The sequence below is a fragment of the Aquarana catesbeiana genome, linkage group LG12, assembly GCF_042186555.1.
Source record: "Aquarana catesbeiana isolate 2022-GZ linkage group LG12, ASM4218655v1, whole genome shotgun sequence".
NCBI classification, from domain to species: domain Eukaryota; kingdom Metazoa; phylum Chordata; class Amphibia; order Anura; family Ranidae; genus Aquarana; species Aquarana catesbeiana.
In genome coordinates, this window is record NC_133335.1 from 82,040,598 (window position 1) to 82,057,827 (window position 17,230).

Genomic DNA, 17,230 nt, shown 5'->3' on the forward strand with positions numbered 1-17,230 from the left:
GAACACAGGAGGTCAGCCGCTCGGCACGGGCGCCATTTAGGGGACATTTTGCATTGATTTACATTGAAGTATTTTCAGTGTGTTCCAAAGACTCCAAGGCAGTTGTGAATGGTCACACATAGTGTAGCTAACACTTCTTCCCAGAGAAATAAAAAAACAGCCAGCATTCCTCCAAATGGTAGGTATGAAGCAGTGGTGGTGCGTCCATAAGGGCGCACTGGCGCCGCCCCCTTTCTCCAGCCACCCCCTCTATCACTGATGAATCTATCCATGGCCACTGCTGCCACCCCTATTCAGGCGCCCAGCTCCTTTTCAGGCGCCTGAATTACAGCAGCGGTGGGTGTTTTTAAAGCACCTGATTAGAGCCATAGGCTCTAATAGGTGTCAAAAAAGGTAAACAGCCAGCGCCATGCTTGGAGCTCGCAGTTCACCCAGGCGTGTTAGAAAAGCGAATGAATATTCGCTCTTTTAACACTGAACCGCTTCTCTGCCAAACAGGTGTTCAGGTCTGTTACCTGTCACCTGATTGGCTGAAAAGACAGGCGCTGTGATTGGACACCTATCAGGTGTCCAATTATAGGCGAGGACTGGAGAAGACATTGAGGACATAGGGGGGAGCATGGAGGACAGGACACCGACCGCCGCCGTCACCCTCTGCCCCACCAAGACAGGGTAAGTGCCGGGCAGATGGTGGGCGGGGGGGCACAGTGGCAGCATTCGACGGGCACAGTGGCTGCGTTAGACGGGCACAGTGAGGCTGCAATTGATGGGGTTTTTTTTCAGAATTTTTCAGTTTGTTTGCGTCCCCCCAAAAATTTTGAGCACCAGCCGCCACTGGTATGAAGGTATCTGGAGCAATTGTTCTACAATACAAGGTCCCTGCAGTGTCTGTTTTGTCCCTACTGACCTGCAGTCAATGAGTAGCGCATATCCCTCTCTCCCCATCACTGAAATAAACTGGTCCATGATCCCGCAGGGTACTCCAGGGAATGTATGTTCAGCTTTTTGACATGTCAAGGCTTTTTGGACAACATCACCGTCATCTGTGGACATAAAGACACAATTCACATATGACATGGAACCTGCAGAACATCAGATCTGGGTGCTGTGTACACACTAAATGGATGACCATTTCTTCTAATAATCTATTGCTAAAGGCCATGCAGACTGCATCAGTGAAATATGTGGCCTGGCATTGCTGAACTATGCAAAATTCTATTTGCCTGGCTGTAATATGAACCAAGAATAAGTATGTACATTGGTTAATTCAGCTTGAGGCTAAAAGTGGTTCTAAAGGCTCAAGGTTTTTTATCTTCATGCATAGAATAATACATGAAGGTAAAAAAAACCTTCTCTGTGCAGCACCCCTTCCCCCAACCGCCGCCCCCCCCCCCCCCCCCCAATATTTACCTGATCCGCATCGCGAGCAGGCAATGTGCACGAGGCTCTCCAGGGTCTCTCACTCCTCATTGGCTAAGGCAGGAGTGGGGAGTCATTGGCCCCCACAGCTGTCAATCACAGCCAGTGAGCCAATGAGGAGAGAGAGAGGGGGTTGGGCCAAACCATGGCTCTGTGTGTGAATAGACAGGCAGAGCAGTGGCTTAGGAGTGAGCCTGCTTGGGTGCCCCCACAGCAAGCTGCTTGTTGTGGGGGCACTTGGCAAGAGAGGAGGGGCCAGGAGCGCCGGCAGGGGACCTGAGAAGGGCTGCTCTGTGCAAAACCATTACACAGAGCGGGTGAGTATAACATGTTTGTTATCTTTGTTTTTAACAAAAATAAGCCTTTAACATCACTTTAATGATTCTCTCTAGCTCCGCAGCTGCCATGTACAGCCACCCATTGAAATGAATTGGAAGAAGTGGCTAAATGCAGTTATGCACCGGGGGTTGCATAAAGCACCTCATGGACATATACTCAGAATGCACACTATCTGGAGCATACATCCATGCGTGTGCAGAGGCTTTGTGCAATTCCTGGTGCAGAACTGTGTACAGCTGCATCTTCCAATCTCAAGGGGCGGCTCTGCACACTATACAGCCCCTGTACAGCTGTGTGCACCAAGCCCAAAATCAGAAGGCCTTGTCTACAGATCTGTTTCAAACTCAAAGTACTGAAGCCAGAGGGTCAGCATTAGGGATGGGCCGAACGGACCCCTGTTCGGTTCACACCAGAACTTTCGAACACCGTGAAAGTTTGGACCCGAATAACGAACCCAATTAACCACTTGCCGACCGCCGCACGACTATATACGTCGACAGAGCGGCACGGGCAGGCAAAAGGACGTATATGTACGTCCTTGCCTGCCCGCGGGTGGGGGGTCCGATCGGACCCCCCCCCGGTGCCTGCGGCGGTCGGCAAATCTCCCCCGGCGATCGGAGGTGAGGGGGAGGCCATCCATTCGTGGCCCCCCCCTCGCGATCGCTCTCAGCCAATGGGATCATTTCCCTGCCTCTGTATTGTACACAGAGGCAGAGGAAATGATGTCATCTCTCCTCGGCTCGGTATTTTCCGTTCCGGGCCGAGGAGAGAAGACTGCAATGTAAGTGCACCAACACTACACACACAGTAGAACATGCCAGGCACACTAAACACCCCGATCCCCCCCCCGATCGCCCCCCGATCCCCCCCCAATCACCCCCCCCCCCCTGTCACAAACTGACACCAGCAGTTTTTTTTTTTTTTTTTTTTTTTTCTGATTACTGTATTGGTGTCAGTTTGTGACAGTTACAGTGTCAGGGCAGTGAGTGTTAGGCCCCCTGTAGGTCTAGGGTACCCCCCTAACCCCCCCTAATAAAGTTTTAACCCCTTGATCACCCCCTGTCACCAGTGTCGCTAAGCGATCATTTTTCTGATCGCTGTATTAGTGTCGCTGGTGATGCTAGTTAGGGACGTAAATATTTAGGTTCGCCGTCAGAGTTTTATAGCGACAGGGACCCCCATATACTATCTAATAAATGTTTTAACCCCTTGATTGCCCCCTAGTTAACCCTTTCACCACTGATCACTGTATAACCGTTACGGGTGACGCTGGTTAGTTTGTTTATTTTTTATAGTGTCAGGGAACCCGCCGTTTATTACCGAATAAAGATTTAGCCCCCTGATCGCCCGGCGGTGATATGCGTCGCCCCAGGCAGGGTCAGATTAGCGCCAGTACCGCTAACACCCACGCACGCAGCATACGCCTCCCTTAGTGGTATAGTATCTGATCGCATCAATATCTGATCCGATCAGATCTATACTGGCGTCCCCAGCAGTTTAGGGTTCCCAAAAACACAGTGTTAGCGGGATCAGCCCAGATACCTGCTAGCACCTGCGTTTTGCCCCTCCGCCCAGCTCGGCCCAGCCCACCCAAGTGCAGTATCGATCGATCACTGTCACTTACAAAACACTAAACGCATAACTGCAGCGTTCGCTGAGTCAGGCCTGATCCCTGCGATCGCTAACAGTTTTTTTGGTAGCATTTTGGTGAAATGGCAAGCACCAGCCCCAGGCAGCGTCAGGTTAGTGCCAGTACCGCTAACACCCACGCACCGTACACCTCCCTTAGTGGTATAGTATCTGAACGCATCAATATCTGATCCGATCAGATCTATACTAGCGTCCCCAGCAGTTTAGGGTTCCCACAAACGCAGTGTTAGCGGGATCAGCCCAGATACCTGCTAGCAACTGCGTTTTACCCCTCCGCCCGGCCCAGCCCAGCCCACCCAAGTGCAGTATCGATCGATCACTGTCACTTACAAAACACTAAACGCATAACTGCAGCGTTCGCAGAGTCAGGCCTGATCCCTGCGATCGCTAACAGTTTTTTTTGTAGCGTTTTGGTGAACTGGCAAGCACCAGCCCCAGGCAGCGTCAGGTTAGTGCCAGTAGCGCTAACACCCACGCACGCACTGTACACCTCCCTTAGTGGTATAGTATCTGAACTGATCAATATCTGATCCGATCAGATCTATACTGGCGTCCCCAGCAGTTTAGGGTTCCCAAAAACGCAGTGTTAGCGGGATCAGCCCAGATACCTGCTAGCACCTGCGTTTTGCCCCTCCGCCCGGCCCAGCCCAGCCCACCCAAGTGCAGTATCGATCGATCACTGTCACTTACAAAACACTAAATGCATAACTGCAGCGTTCGCAGAGTCAGGCCTGATCCCTGCGATCGTTAACAGTTTTTTTGGTAGCGTTTTGGTGAACTGGCAAGCGCCAGCGGCCTAGTACACCCCGGTCGTAGTCAAACCAGCACTGCAGTAACACTTGGTGACGTGGCGAGTCCCATAAGTGCAGTTCAAGCTGGTGAGGTGGCAAGCACAAGTAGTGTCCCGCTGCCACCAAAAAGACAAACACAGGCCCGTCGTGCCCATAGTGCCCTTCCTGCTGCATTCGCCAATCCTAATTGGGAACCTACCGCTTCTGCAGCGCCCGTACTTCCCCCATTCACATCCCCAACCAAATGCAGTCGGCTGCATGAGAGGCATTTTTATGTCCTCCCGAGTACCCCTACCCAGCGAACCCCCCCAAAAAAGATGTTGTGTCTGCAGCAAGCGCGGATATAGGCGTGACACCCGCTATTATTGTCCCTCCTGTCCTGACAATCCTGGTCTTTGCATTGGTGAATGTTTTGAACGCTACCATTCACTAGCTGAGTATTAGCGTAGGGTACAGCATTGCACAGACTAGGACACACTTTCACAGGGTCTCCCAAGATGCCATCGCATTTTGAGAGACCCGAACCTGGAACCGGTTACAGTTACAAAAGTTACAGTTACAAAAAAAGTGAAAAAAAAAAAAAAAAAAAACACAAACAAAAATATAAAATAAAAAATAATAGTTGTCGTTTTATTGTTCTCTCTCTATTCTCTCTCTCTCTATTCTCTCTATTGTTCTGCTCTTTTTTACTGTATTCTATTCTGCAATGTTTTATTGTTATTATGTTTTATCATGTTTGCTTTTCAGGTCTGCAATTTTTTATACTTTACCGTTTACTGTGCTTTATTGTTAACCATATTTTTGTCTGAGTACAGCATTCACGACTTTGAGTGGTTATACCAGAATGATGCTTGCAGGTTTAGGTATCATCTTGGTATCATTCTTTTCAGCCAGCGGTCGGCTTTCATGTAGAAGCAATCCTAGCGGCTAATTAGCCTCTAGACTGCTTTTACAAGCAGTGGGAGAGAATGCCCCCCCCCCCCCCCCCCCACCGTCTTCCGTGTTTTTCTCTGGCTCTCCTGTCTCAACAGGGAACCTGAGAATGCAGCCGGTGATTCAGCCAGCTGACCATAGACCTGATCAGAGACCAGAGTGGCTCCAAACATCTCTATGGCCTAAGAAACCGGAAGCTACGAGCATTTTATGACTTAGATTTCGCCGGATGTAAATAGCGCCATTGGGAAATTGGGGAAGCATTTTATCACACCGATCTTGGTGTGGTCAGATGCTTTGAGGGCAGAGGAGAAATCTAGGGTCTAATAGACCCCAATTTTTTCAAAAAAGAGTACCTGTCACTACCTATTGCTATCATAGGGGATATTTACATTCCCTGAGATAACAATAAAAATGATTAAAAAAAAAAAAAAATGAAAGGAACAGTTTTAAAATAAGATAAAAAAGCAAAAAAATAATAAAGAAAAAAAAAAAAAAAAAAAAAAAAGCACCCCTGTCCCCCCTGCTCTTGCGCTAAGGCGAACGCAAGCGTCGGTCTGGCGTCAAATGTAAACAGCAATTGCACCATGCATGTGAGGTATCACCGCGACGGTCAGATCGAGGGCAGTAATTTTAGCAGTAGACCTCCTCTGTAAATCTAAAGTGGTAACCTGTAAAGGCTTTTAAAAATGTATTTATTTTGTTGTCACTGCACGTTTGTGCACAGTTGTAAAGCATGTCATGTTTGGTATCCATGTACTCGGCCTAAGATCATCTTTTTTATTTCATCAAACATTTGGGCAATATAGTGTGTTTTAGTGCATTAAAATGTAAAAAAGTGTGTTTTTTCCCCAAAAAATGCGTTTGAAAAATCGCTGCGCAAATACTGTGTGAAAAAAAAAAATTAAACACCCACCATTTTAATCTGTAGGGCATTTGCTTTAAAAAAATATATAATGTGTGGGGGTTCAAAGTAATTTTCTTGCAAAAAAAAATAATTTTTTCATGTAATCAAAAAGTGTCAGAAAGGGCTTTGTCTTCAAGTGGTTAGAAGAGTGGGTGATGTGTGACATAAGCTTCTAAATGTTGTGCATAAAATGCCAGGACAGTTCAAACCCCCCCAAATGACCCCATTTTGGAAAGTAGACACCCCAAGCTATTTGCTGAGAGGCATGTCGAGTCCATGGAATATTTTATATTGTGACACAAGTTGCGGGAAAGAGACAAATTATTATTATTTTTTTTTTTTTTTGCACAAAGTTGTCACTAAATGATATATTGCTCAAACATGCCATGGGAATATGTGAAATTACACCCCAAAATACATTCTGTTGCTTCTCCTGAGTACGGGGATACCACATGTGTGAGACTTTTTGGGAGCCTAGCCACGTATGGGACCCCGAAAACCAAGCACCGCCTTCAGGCTTTCTAAGGGCGTAAATTTTTGATTTCACTCTTCACTGCCTATCACAGTCTCGGAGGCCATGGAATGCCCAGGTGGCACAAACCCCCCCCCAAATGACCCCATTTTGGAAAGTAGACACCCCAAGCTATTTGCTGAGAGGTATAGTGAGTATTTTGCAGACCTCACTTTTTGTCACAAAGTTTTGAAAATTAAAAAAAGAAAAAAAAAAATTTTTTTTTTTGTCTTTCTTCATTTTCAAAAACAAATGAGAGCTGCAAAATACTCACCATGCCTCTCAGCAAATAGCTTGGGGTGTCTACTTTCCAAAATGGGGTCATTTGGGGGGGTTTTGTGCCACCTGGGCATTCCATGGCCTCCGAAACTGTGATAGGCAGTGAAGAGTGAAATCAAAAATGTACACCCTTAGAAATCCTGAAGGCGGTGATTGGTTTTCGGGGTCCCGTACGCGGCTAGGCTCCCAAAAAGTCCCACACATGTGGTATCCCCATACTCAGGAGAAGCAGCTAAATGTATTTTGGGGTGCAATTCCACATATGCCCATGACCTGTGTGAGCAATATATCATTTAGTGACAACTTTGTGCAAAAAAAAAAAAAAAAAAAAAATAAATTGTCACTTTCCCGCAACTTGTGTCAAAATATAAAATATTCCATGGACTCAACATGCCTCTCAGCAAATAGCTTGGGGTGTCTACTTTCCAAAATGGGGTCATTTGGGGGGGGTTTGTGCCATCTGGGCATTTTATGGCCTTCAAAACTGTGATAGGTAGTGAGGAGTAAAATCAAAAATGTACGCCCTTAGAAATCCTGAAGGCAGTGATTGGTTTTCGGGGCCCCGTATGCGGCTAGGCTCCCAAAAAGTCCCACACATGTGGTATCCCCATACTCAGGAGAAGCAGCTAAATGTATTTTGGGGTGCAATTCCACATATGCCCATGGCCTGTGTGAGCAATATATCATTTAGTGACAACTTTTTGTAATTTTGTTTTTTTTTTTTTTTTTTTTTCATTATTCAATCACTTGGGACAAAAAAAAATGAATATTCAATGGGCTCAACATGCCTCTCAGCAATTTCCTTGGGGTGTCTACTTTCCAAAATGGGGTCATTTGTGGGGGTTTTGTACTGCCCTGTCATTTTAGCACCTCAAGAAATGACATAGGCAGTCATAAATTAAAGACTGTGTAAATTCCAGAAAATGTACCCTAGTTTGTAGGCGCTATAACTTTTGCGCAAACCAATAAATATACACTTATTGACATTTTTTTTACCAAAGACATGTGGCCAAATACATTTTGGCCTAAATGTATGACTAAAATTGAGTTTATTGGATTTTTTTTAGAACAAAAAGTAGAAAATATCATTTTTTTTCAAAATTTTCAGTCTTTTTCCGTGTATAGCGCAAAAAATAAAAACGGCAGAGGTGATCAAATACCATCAAAAGAAAGCTCTATTTGTGGGAAGAAAAGGACGCAAATTTCGTTTGGTTACAGCATTGCATGACCGCGCAATTAGCAGTTAAAGCGACGCAGTGCCAAATTGTAAAAAGTGCTCTGGTCAGGAAGGGGGTAAATCCTTCCGGGGCTGAAGTGGTTAAAGTCAATGGGACCCAAACGTCAAAAATCAAAAGTGTCCATTTTGAAGGCTTATATGCAAGTAATTGGGCATACAATAGTTATAGGGGTCCAGGTCCTGCCCTGGGGGACATGTATCAATAAAAAAAAAAAAAAAAAAAGTTTGTGAAAAACGTAATTTTTAAATGGAGCAGTGATTTTTTGATGAATGCATAAAAATGAAAAATTCCTTCCAATATGGTGCCTGGGTGGTCCCCTTAGTCTACCTGTAAAGTGGTAAGTCTGTACCATGTCTAGAATCTGCTACAGCAATAATTGCATTTATAAAGCCGAAAAAAAAAAAACAAAAAAAAAAAAAAAAACGACATTTTCCCTGCAAGCTCCCTTTATTTTGCTCAGCAACAGCTGGGGAGCCAGTGTGTATGATGAGGCCACAATGTAGTGCACTGGGAACAAGATCAGAGGATTTTTTGGATATATTCTGGTATCACTTTGACTTTGGATAGAAGTAATGGGTGCGTAACAATTGGTCTTTGGGTGTAGGTGGCGCCTTCCCACCATAACCCTACAGAGGTAATCTTGAAGAAAGCAAGAATTGGCCTTGCTGTGAAAAATTGCAATGATATGCACCTGTCAAACAGGTGCAGAAAAATTACTCTTTGGGTGTCAGTGACGCCTTCCCACCATAACCCTATAGAGGTGCTCTTGATAAAGGCAAAAAAAATTGCAATGATATGCACCTGTCAAACAGGTGCTGAAAAATTGGTCTTTGGGTGTCAATTGTGCCCATGAAACCTATACCAAAAACATTCTCCCAAATGAAATGATTGAGCACCCTCAAAGCTAGGCAGCCTTGAAGTCCTGCAGAGATTCCACATCGCAAAAAGACTTATTCAATGACATCGGCATCAGGAGCTTCATAGCTGGTAATCCAGGACTGATTCATTTTTATAAAAGTCAAACGGTCCACGGAGTCTGTGGACAGATGCATTCTATGATCAGTAATGAAAACCTCCTGAAGCACTGAATGCCCGTTCTGAAAGCACGCTGCATGCAGGGCAGCCCAACAACAGCATACTGGGCAAGTTCTGGCCAGTGGTCTATTCTCATGACCCAGTAAGTCAGTGGATTGTCAGCTGGAAAGCTCTCCATCTCTGTTTTGGCCCAGAGGTAATCGTCCACCATGTGATGCAGACGCTGCCGATGGGATGTGAAAGCTGACAGCCCTGGGGGCGGCGAGGACTAAAAAAAAATTCCGAAATGCCTCACTAAGGCGGACGCCTTCTCCAACGCTCCTCTCTTGACCAATAGAAGACTCAAAACTACGTTTTTCACGACACTGTAACCTACTGGAGTCAGGAAAAACATTCAACAAAATCCTCTTTAACGTGTCCTCAAGAGATTTTATCTTCTGCACTCTCTGTGGGGATGGGATGAGTTCTGAGACCTTCCCCTTATAACGGTGGTCAAGGAGGGTTGCCAACCAGTAATCATCCTTCTCCTTTATGCCACGTATTCTTGGGTCCTTTTGCAGACTTTGAAGCATGAGGTTGCCCATGCGCCTCAAATTTGCAGAGGCTTGAGAAGCAGACTCTTCAGGGTCACTCAGGATGACAGCATCTGGAACTTTCCCCTCCCAGCCACGTACTACTCCCAAGGGTTCTGGGGTTGGAAAGTCATCGCTTACAGATTGACGCATGTCTTTCTCTTCTTCGAAGCCTACGACAGTGCCAGAATCCTCCTCCTCCTCCCCACTCTCCTCTTATGTGTTCTGTGACATAGGAATGATGGTGTCTGGATAAATTGGGCCTTGAGAGGAAAGGAAGTCCTCCTCTTCCTCCTGCTGCTCTGCCTCCAGTGCCCTGTCCATAATGCCACGCAGAGTCTGCTCCAGCAGGCACACAACAGGGATTGTGTCACTAATGTATGCACTCTCACGGCTCACCATCCTTGTGGCCTCCCCAAATGGTGACAATACAGTGCATGCATCCTTAATGATCAGCCATTGGCGTGGGGAAAAAAAAAAAGACGGTCTGAGCCTGTCGTCATGCTGTACTCGCACAGGTACTTGTTGGCGGCCCTCTGCTGCATGTATAGCCGCTGCAGCATTGCCAAAGTCGAGTTCCACCTGGTGGGCATGTCACAAATCAGGCTGTTTACAGGCAGGTGGAATTCTCGCTGAATTTCAGGCAACCGAGCACTGGCTGTATATGACAGCCTGAAATGGCTTCAGACTCTTCTGCTTCTGGCCAGCTTTAGCGCATCTTGCAACAATGGGTACGTATTTAGGAAAAGCTGCACCACCAAATTGAGGACATGTGCCAAGCATTGCACATGTGTCAACTTTCCCTGCCTAAGGGCGGACAGGAGGTTTGAGCCATTACCGCACACCACCATTCCTGGCTCCAGCTGGCGTGGTGTGAACCACCTCTGGGCCTGTCCCTGCAGAGCTGCAAGAATCTCTGCTCCAGTGTGGTTCCTGTCCCCTAAACACACCAGCTGAAGCACTGCATGGCACCTTTTAGCCTGACTCATGGAATAGCCCTTTGAACGCTTAGGGGGTACCTGATGTTTATAGGACAATTCTGCAGAGGAGGGCATGGAGGAGGGGGTAGAGCTCACAGGTCTGGCATCATCACCACCAGCTGTATGGAGACGTGGGGGCACAACAAGCTGCAGCCCTGTCTTGCATCCTTTCGAGTTGCAAGCAGGGTTACCTAGTGTGCTGTGAACTAAATATATCGTCCCTGTCCATGCTTGCTGGACCACATGTCACCAGTAAGGTGGATTTTATGGCCGACTGCCTTGCTCAACAATGCCAGAACATTCTCTTCCACGAGACGGTAAAGAGATGGAACGGCCTTACATGAAAAGTAGTAGCGACTGGGAACCTGCCATTGTGGTACAGCACATTGTGCGAATTCACGGAAGGGGGCAGAATCCACCAGGCTGAAAGGCAGAAGTTGGAGAGCCAACAGCTTTGACAAGCTTGCATTTAGACGCTGGGCATGTGGGTGGCAGGGACTGTATTTTTTTTTCTGCTGCAGCAGATGGGGCAGAGAAATTTGACGGCTACAGTCAACAGCTGGTGGTGTGCTGCTGGCAGATGTGCTGCTAGGACCTGGGACTCCCTGTGCTATACTACATCCCTGTCAGTGGAGGCTGCTGAGAGGTAATAACTCGGTATAGCAGAGGCAGACTGAAGTGGGTAAGGAGGAGGAGGGACAGATATGTGCCCCTTTTGTGTGTGTTTTAGGTGCTCTTGCCAAAGGGCTGAGTGGTTGGACGTTAAATGCCTTGTTAAGCATGTGGTACCGAAATGGCTGGTGTTTTTGCTACATTTGATGTGCCTGAGACACAGTTTGCAAATAGCAACAGTGCAATCTGCTGCAGATGTGCTGAAAAAGGTCCAGACAGCTGAGCTTTGGGGAGTGGGCCGGGAGATAACAGCTTCATAATGTGATGAAACAGGGTGGCTGCTCTCTACTCTTTCTTGATGTCGGCCTCCTTGGGGTTGTGCCGCCTCACCTTCAATTTCCTCCTCTGCTCTATCTGGCACCCAAGTCGCATCAGTGACCTCATCATCATCATCTCCTCCATCATTACCACTGGAGACAACTTGGCTATACACTGCGGCTTGGGGAACATGAATGCCAATTTGTCTACCAGTGTTCTCGCCTCTCTCTAGGCTCGTGTTCCGGTCAAATAACTCAGCTGACTCCTCCATGGCTGATGTTGGGGCTATGGCAGGAATAGATGTGGACAAGGAGGCAGGTTTATCCACTCTGGCAACTGCAGGGGACTGCACACTTGTCTCTGCTTGTGTGACAGAGGATGAGAAAGGTTTAGTAAGCCAGTCCACCACCTCCTCTGCATGCTGTGGCTGGATAGCACAGGCAAACTCACTAAACAGAGGAAATGATGCCCTGCCTGAGGACTGACCACCACGGTCACCTTAGCCTGTGGACACATTTGTTGCTGTCCCCCTTACAGAGCCTCTCCTTGTTGTCCTCCCAGACATTATTGGGAGGGAGGGGGTGGTGCTTATAAGCAAATGTAAACAAGAAGTGGAAATCTGTACGTAGATGCACTTTAACCACTTGACGTCTGCGCTATAGCCGAATGATGGCCACAGCGCAGACCTGAATTTCCAGGAGGTCGTCATATGACGGCCTCCCCTGTGCGCGCTGTGATCACCGAATCACTGAGACTCGGGTGATAACCGATCCGAGTAAGGGGCCGGTTCCGGCCCCTTACCATGTTATCAGCTGTCAGCCAATGACAGCTGATCACATGATGTAAACAAAAGCTCGATAATCGTTTTTTTCTCCTGACGCTGAAAGCATGAGGAGGAAAAAAAAGCCGATCACCGGCTCATCTGCAAGGGACATCATTCCCGAAGAGGAAGAGGCAATTAGGCCTCATCTGTGCCACCTGCTATTGCCACCTGACAGTGCCTACCAGTGCCACCTATCAATGCCCATGAGTGCCACCTATCAACGCCCACAAGTGCCACCTATCAACGCCCACAAGTGCCACCTATCAACACCCACAAGTGCCACCTATCAATGCCCACCAGTGGTGCCAATCAGTGCCACCTAGCAGTGCTGCCTATCAGTGTAACTGATCAGTGCCCCTTATTGCCACCCATCAGTGCCCATCACTGCCACCCATCAGTGCCCATCACTGCTGCCTTATTAGCGTACATCAATGAAGGAGACAAATTACCTGTTTAAAAATTTTTATAACAAAATATAAAAAAATATATATATATATTTTTTAAAAATTCGGTCTTTTAAAAAATGTTTTAACAAAAAAGTACTAGTTACTTACCGGTAACTGTCTTTCTGGGAAATCTTCCAGGACGGCACACCTGAGAGAGATGAGAGGCTCCTCCCCACAGGAAACAATCAATCAACAGCTGTTTTAAGTCCACACCCTTCCCCCTGATCCTCAGTTTGTAGAGAAGTAACTCCTGAACCTGGTTCACAAGGGAAATCATTCCTCATAGGCACTCACCTTCTAGTGTTCTAAAATTTTCCCTCCTCCAACGGGTGGGAAGTAGGCCTGCCGTCCTGGAAGATTTCCCAGAAAGACAGTTACCGGTAAGTAACTAGTACTTTTCTCAAGTCATCTTCCAGGACGGCACACCTGAGAGGATAATCAAGTACCTCAGGCCTACCTTAGGGTGGGACCACTGCAAGACCCTCTTGGCGAACCTCGGTTCTGCAGTAAGCTTTACCTTTACTCCATATGCTTGATGAAGGTATCTTAGCTGGATCATGCGGCTTATCTGCCGGTCTACTCCACCGGTGTCCCTGCCTTCTCTGTTTCGGATGCAGGATCTAGGTGGAGTGGGCTCTTAAAGATGGAATCAGAAAACATGTTAAACTTGTAGGTTATCAATGTTGCCTGTCACACATCTACCAACAATGGCCTATTCTGCCTATAGGTGCTGTTTAGAACCACTAAAAAGATTAATCGGAGACCTGTGTTTTAAGACAAGGACACTACATTGATCCATAAGGGGGCCTGTCTTAACACAACCCTGTCCAGGGAAATAAAACTGCCAAAAAAGGGGGGCCCCTGACAGACAACCCCTTTTTGTTCATTTTTATCTTTACGTCAGCAAAGACTGAAGGGAAACCTACTTAAGGGAAATAGATTAACAAAAACTTAATCCCTGGGTTTAAGGCATGCCCAATCTATAGTTTTACTTATGCCTGAGAGCCTACTCAGGAGACTAACATCTATAGCAGGAGAAGAACACTCATATTGCTACATCTAGTTTTGCTAGAAGGGCAAAATGAAGGCCATGCACCGAGCTGTAACCTATTTGGTCGGGTATACATGTTTATACTTCATCTTCAGGCCATAAAACTCCTCTGAACTGAACTTCCTAAGGCCCCTTTTACACATGCGGACAGTATGTCCGTATTTCATCCATCCGTTTTCGGATGAAATACGGACATACATGCATCCCTATGGGATAGCGGGTGTCAGCGGATGTACATCCGCTAACACCCGATGTCGTCCGCCTCCGCTCTCGTCCGATTCTGCGGACGGAAGAAAATCCTATTTTTCTATCCGTCTGCAGAGCGGATCGGAGGAACACGGACAGACGGTCCGTGTTCCTCCGATCCCCCATAGGAGAGAGCGGAGATCTGACAGGGCGGTCCCTGCACAGTGTGCGGGTCCCGCCCTGTCATCTGCCTGCTCAGCTATCGCCTTCCTCCAGTGACCCATAACTCTACTGGGCTTCAACTCTAGGAAATGGCTCAGGCATCCCTGAATGTAAGGGGTCGAGGCTTTCTGACATGTGACATCTGCAGCCAGAACTCCTGGCCCTTCCACGGAAGAGAAGGCTGAAATACAAAAAGGTGATACATGTATTATTAATATCACAAATAAAAAAAAAAAAAAAATCACAGATTGTGGACATAGCACAATAGATTTAGACAGAAAGGACACAAGCATAGACAACAATGTTGTGTATCTGAGTGTGACTAGCTAAACCAAAATATCAAATATGGGAAGAGACCCAAATCTGAACCTCACAGTCTGGTTTTCTGATGTGTGGCCAATATGTAAGCATTAAGACACAAACACACCTTAAATGCTGCGCATTTCTGAAGTGCAGCTAGCTAGGTCATAACTGGCAAATACAGAAAGGAAGGGAACCCCCTTTTTCAGTGGTGTTTTACTGATGTACAGCAAAACAAGGCTATAAAGAGAAGACAGAAAGACCCAAACTTCTATGTTGCGCATTTATGACGAACCACCAAGTACAGTTATAAGACAATCCTTCCTGTTATGCAGTTCTGTAGTGCAGTTACATAGAACCAACAGACAAAGAACACAAGCAACCTACAGCATTGTGTTTTTCTGAAGGTAAGGCAATATGAAACAGAAAGCACCAACAAGCTTCAATGTTGAGTACTTCTGCTGTGCAGCAACATAAAAACAAAGAAACAACAGACAGCCTTTACAGCTGCGATCTTTCTGGTCTACTGCAAAATAAGGCAATACCTCCACAATGAGTATTCCTGCTGCGTTGCAAAACCTGAACCAGAAGGGACAGATAAGCTTAGGGTTCCCACACCTGTGCGACCCAACCTGCCACTTGGGACTGCAAGACGCAGTATATACCATGGCTTCCAAAGGGTACCATTCGTGACTGTGCGACTCCAGGTCGCAGCGTCTCCAGCAGTCTCTGCTTACGGAACCACAGACCTCAAGATTACACAGGTCGCAGGAAAAGCAGTTTTCGGGTCGAACAAACAAGGGGTCCCCATGCTGTGGCTCCCTGGAGGAGTGCAGCCAACAACCCCCTACTGTGTATACCTAATAAACAGCAAGGAAGATCAATGAGAAACACCACTTACTGTTGTGCCTTTCTGATATATGGACGGTAAGGCAGTAAATATAGGACATACAGGACACAAACAACGTTCAATCTTTGTGTATGTCTGATGTGTAGCATATACCAATACTGAGCAGAGATGTCATTACCCTCAATGTGTCTCCCTGCTGAGCAGCAAAAACAAATCAGAAAAAGACAAACAACCTTCACTGTTGTGTCCTTTCTGATATGCAGCCAATAAGGCAGTAAATGAAAGACATAAAGGACAGACAACCTTCAATCTTGTATGGGTCTGATGTGCAACAACAATCTTGAATAGAGACAGCACATCCATATTCAAGTGATTTGGCATGTGACTCAACATGCCAAATCGCATGCCTAAAATTGGCAGACATTGCCGTTAATAGCACTGGCCACTTTGTGGTGCTGCACTGATTACCAATGGCAGTATGTGTACTACCCCTGGCACAGGTTCAATTTTGTATTTTCCAACAAAATCAGGACCATCCATCTTCACTGCTACCTTTCTGATAAGCAACCAATAAGGCAGTAATACAGGACCCACAGACAAACCTCAATCGTGTATATCTCTAATGTGCAACAATCTAACAATTCTGAATAGAGATAGCACATCCATATTGAAGCGATTTGGCATGCGACTCACATGTCAAATCGCATGCCTAAAATCGGCAGCTATTGCCGTTAATAGCACTGTCTGAATCAGCACGACGCCACCTTGTGGTGCTGTACCGATTACCAAAGGCAGTATATGTACTACCCCTGCCATCAATCTTTCCTGCTGCCTTTCTGATAAGCAACCAATAAGGCAGTAATACAGGACACAAAAACCCCACAGACAGACCCCAATCTTGTGTAGGTCTGATGTGCAGCAATATAACAATTATGAGCAGAAATGTCATTACCAGACTCAATGATGTGCGTTTCTGGCGTGCGGCACAAAACCAGAAATTACAGACCACCTTCCCTGTTGTATTTTCTGATCTGTAGCCAAACAAAGCAGTACCTTTAGGATATAAAGGACACCCAACAAGCTTCAGCAGAGATGTCACAAATCTCAATGTGTACTTTAGTTGTGCCACCAAACACCCCAGCAAGGACAAACCTTCACTACTGAGGTCTACTGGTGAGCAGCCAAGAAGGAGTCATGGTGTATCCCTTTATGAAATAACCAAACGGGCAAATTATTTCATAGGCATAGCCTGGGCTGTAGATACTAATCCTTCACCACCAGTGAAGGAACCAATCCTAAAATGGTTGGACACCTTACTATAGTAGCTGTTGTCCTACCTTACCTCCGTAGATTGAGCAAACGCTAGCCAGCTCATACACGGGTGGGGCTGATCAGTAACTAAAGTCTCAATGAGCCCAGCCCTAGAGACCAATATAAGACCTCTAAAAAGGGTGGTTACCAAGTTAGCCTGGAGGTAAATAGCCACCTGCAGCCCTTAAAGAAGCACAGAAAATCCTTAATCAAAGGATATAGGAAAAACGATTTATGGTAAATCGCTTTTAGATCTGTCACTGAGTGGACTGTAGCCCAAACCAACAAAAAGGTTTTTCTTACCCCCTGCATTAAAATATAACCACAATGTAAGAGTGGAGTGGGAGGTTGGAGCTTATGAAAAGTTACCCATAGCAAGCAACCCCCAAAAGGGGGATCTGTCACAAGGGAACCCCTACTGTGCCACACAGAAGCTTGGTCCCTGCCACATTGTTGA

The 17,230-nt window shown here is 46.5% G+C and overlaps 1 protein-coding gene across 1 annotated transcript in view; it reads right to left on the reverse strand.

Annotated features, from left to right (window-relative positions):
- GALK1 (galactokinase 1) overlaps positions 1-17,230 on the reverse strand; it is a 52,468-nt gene that overhangs the window by 21,660 nt on the left and 13,578 nt on the right. Inside the window, exon 4 of the mRNA XM_073608133.1 lies at positions 908-1,043. Coding sequence (XP_073464234.1) covers positions 908-1,043 — 136 coding nt within the window. The remainder of the gene's footprint in view (positions 1-907; positions 1,044-17,230) is intronic.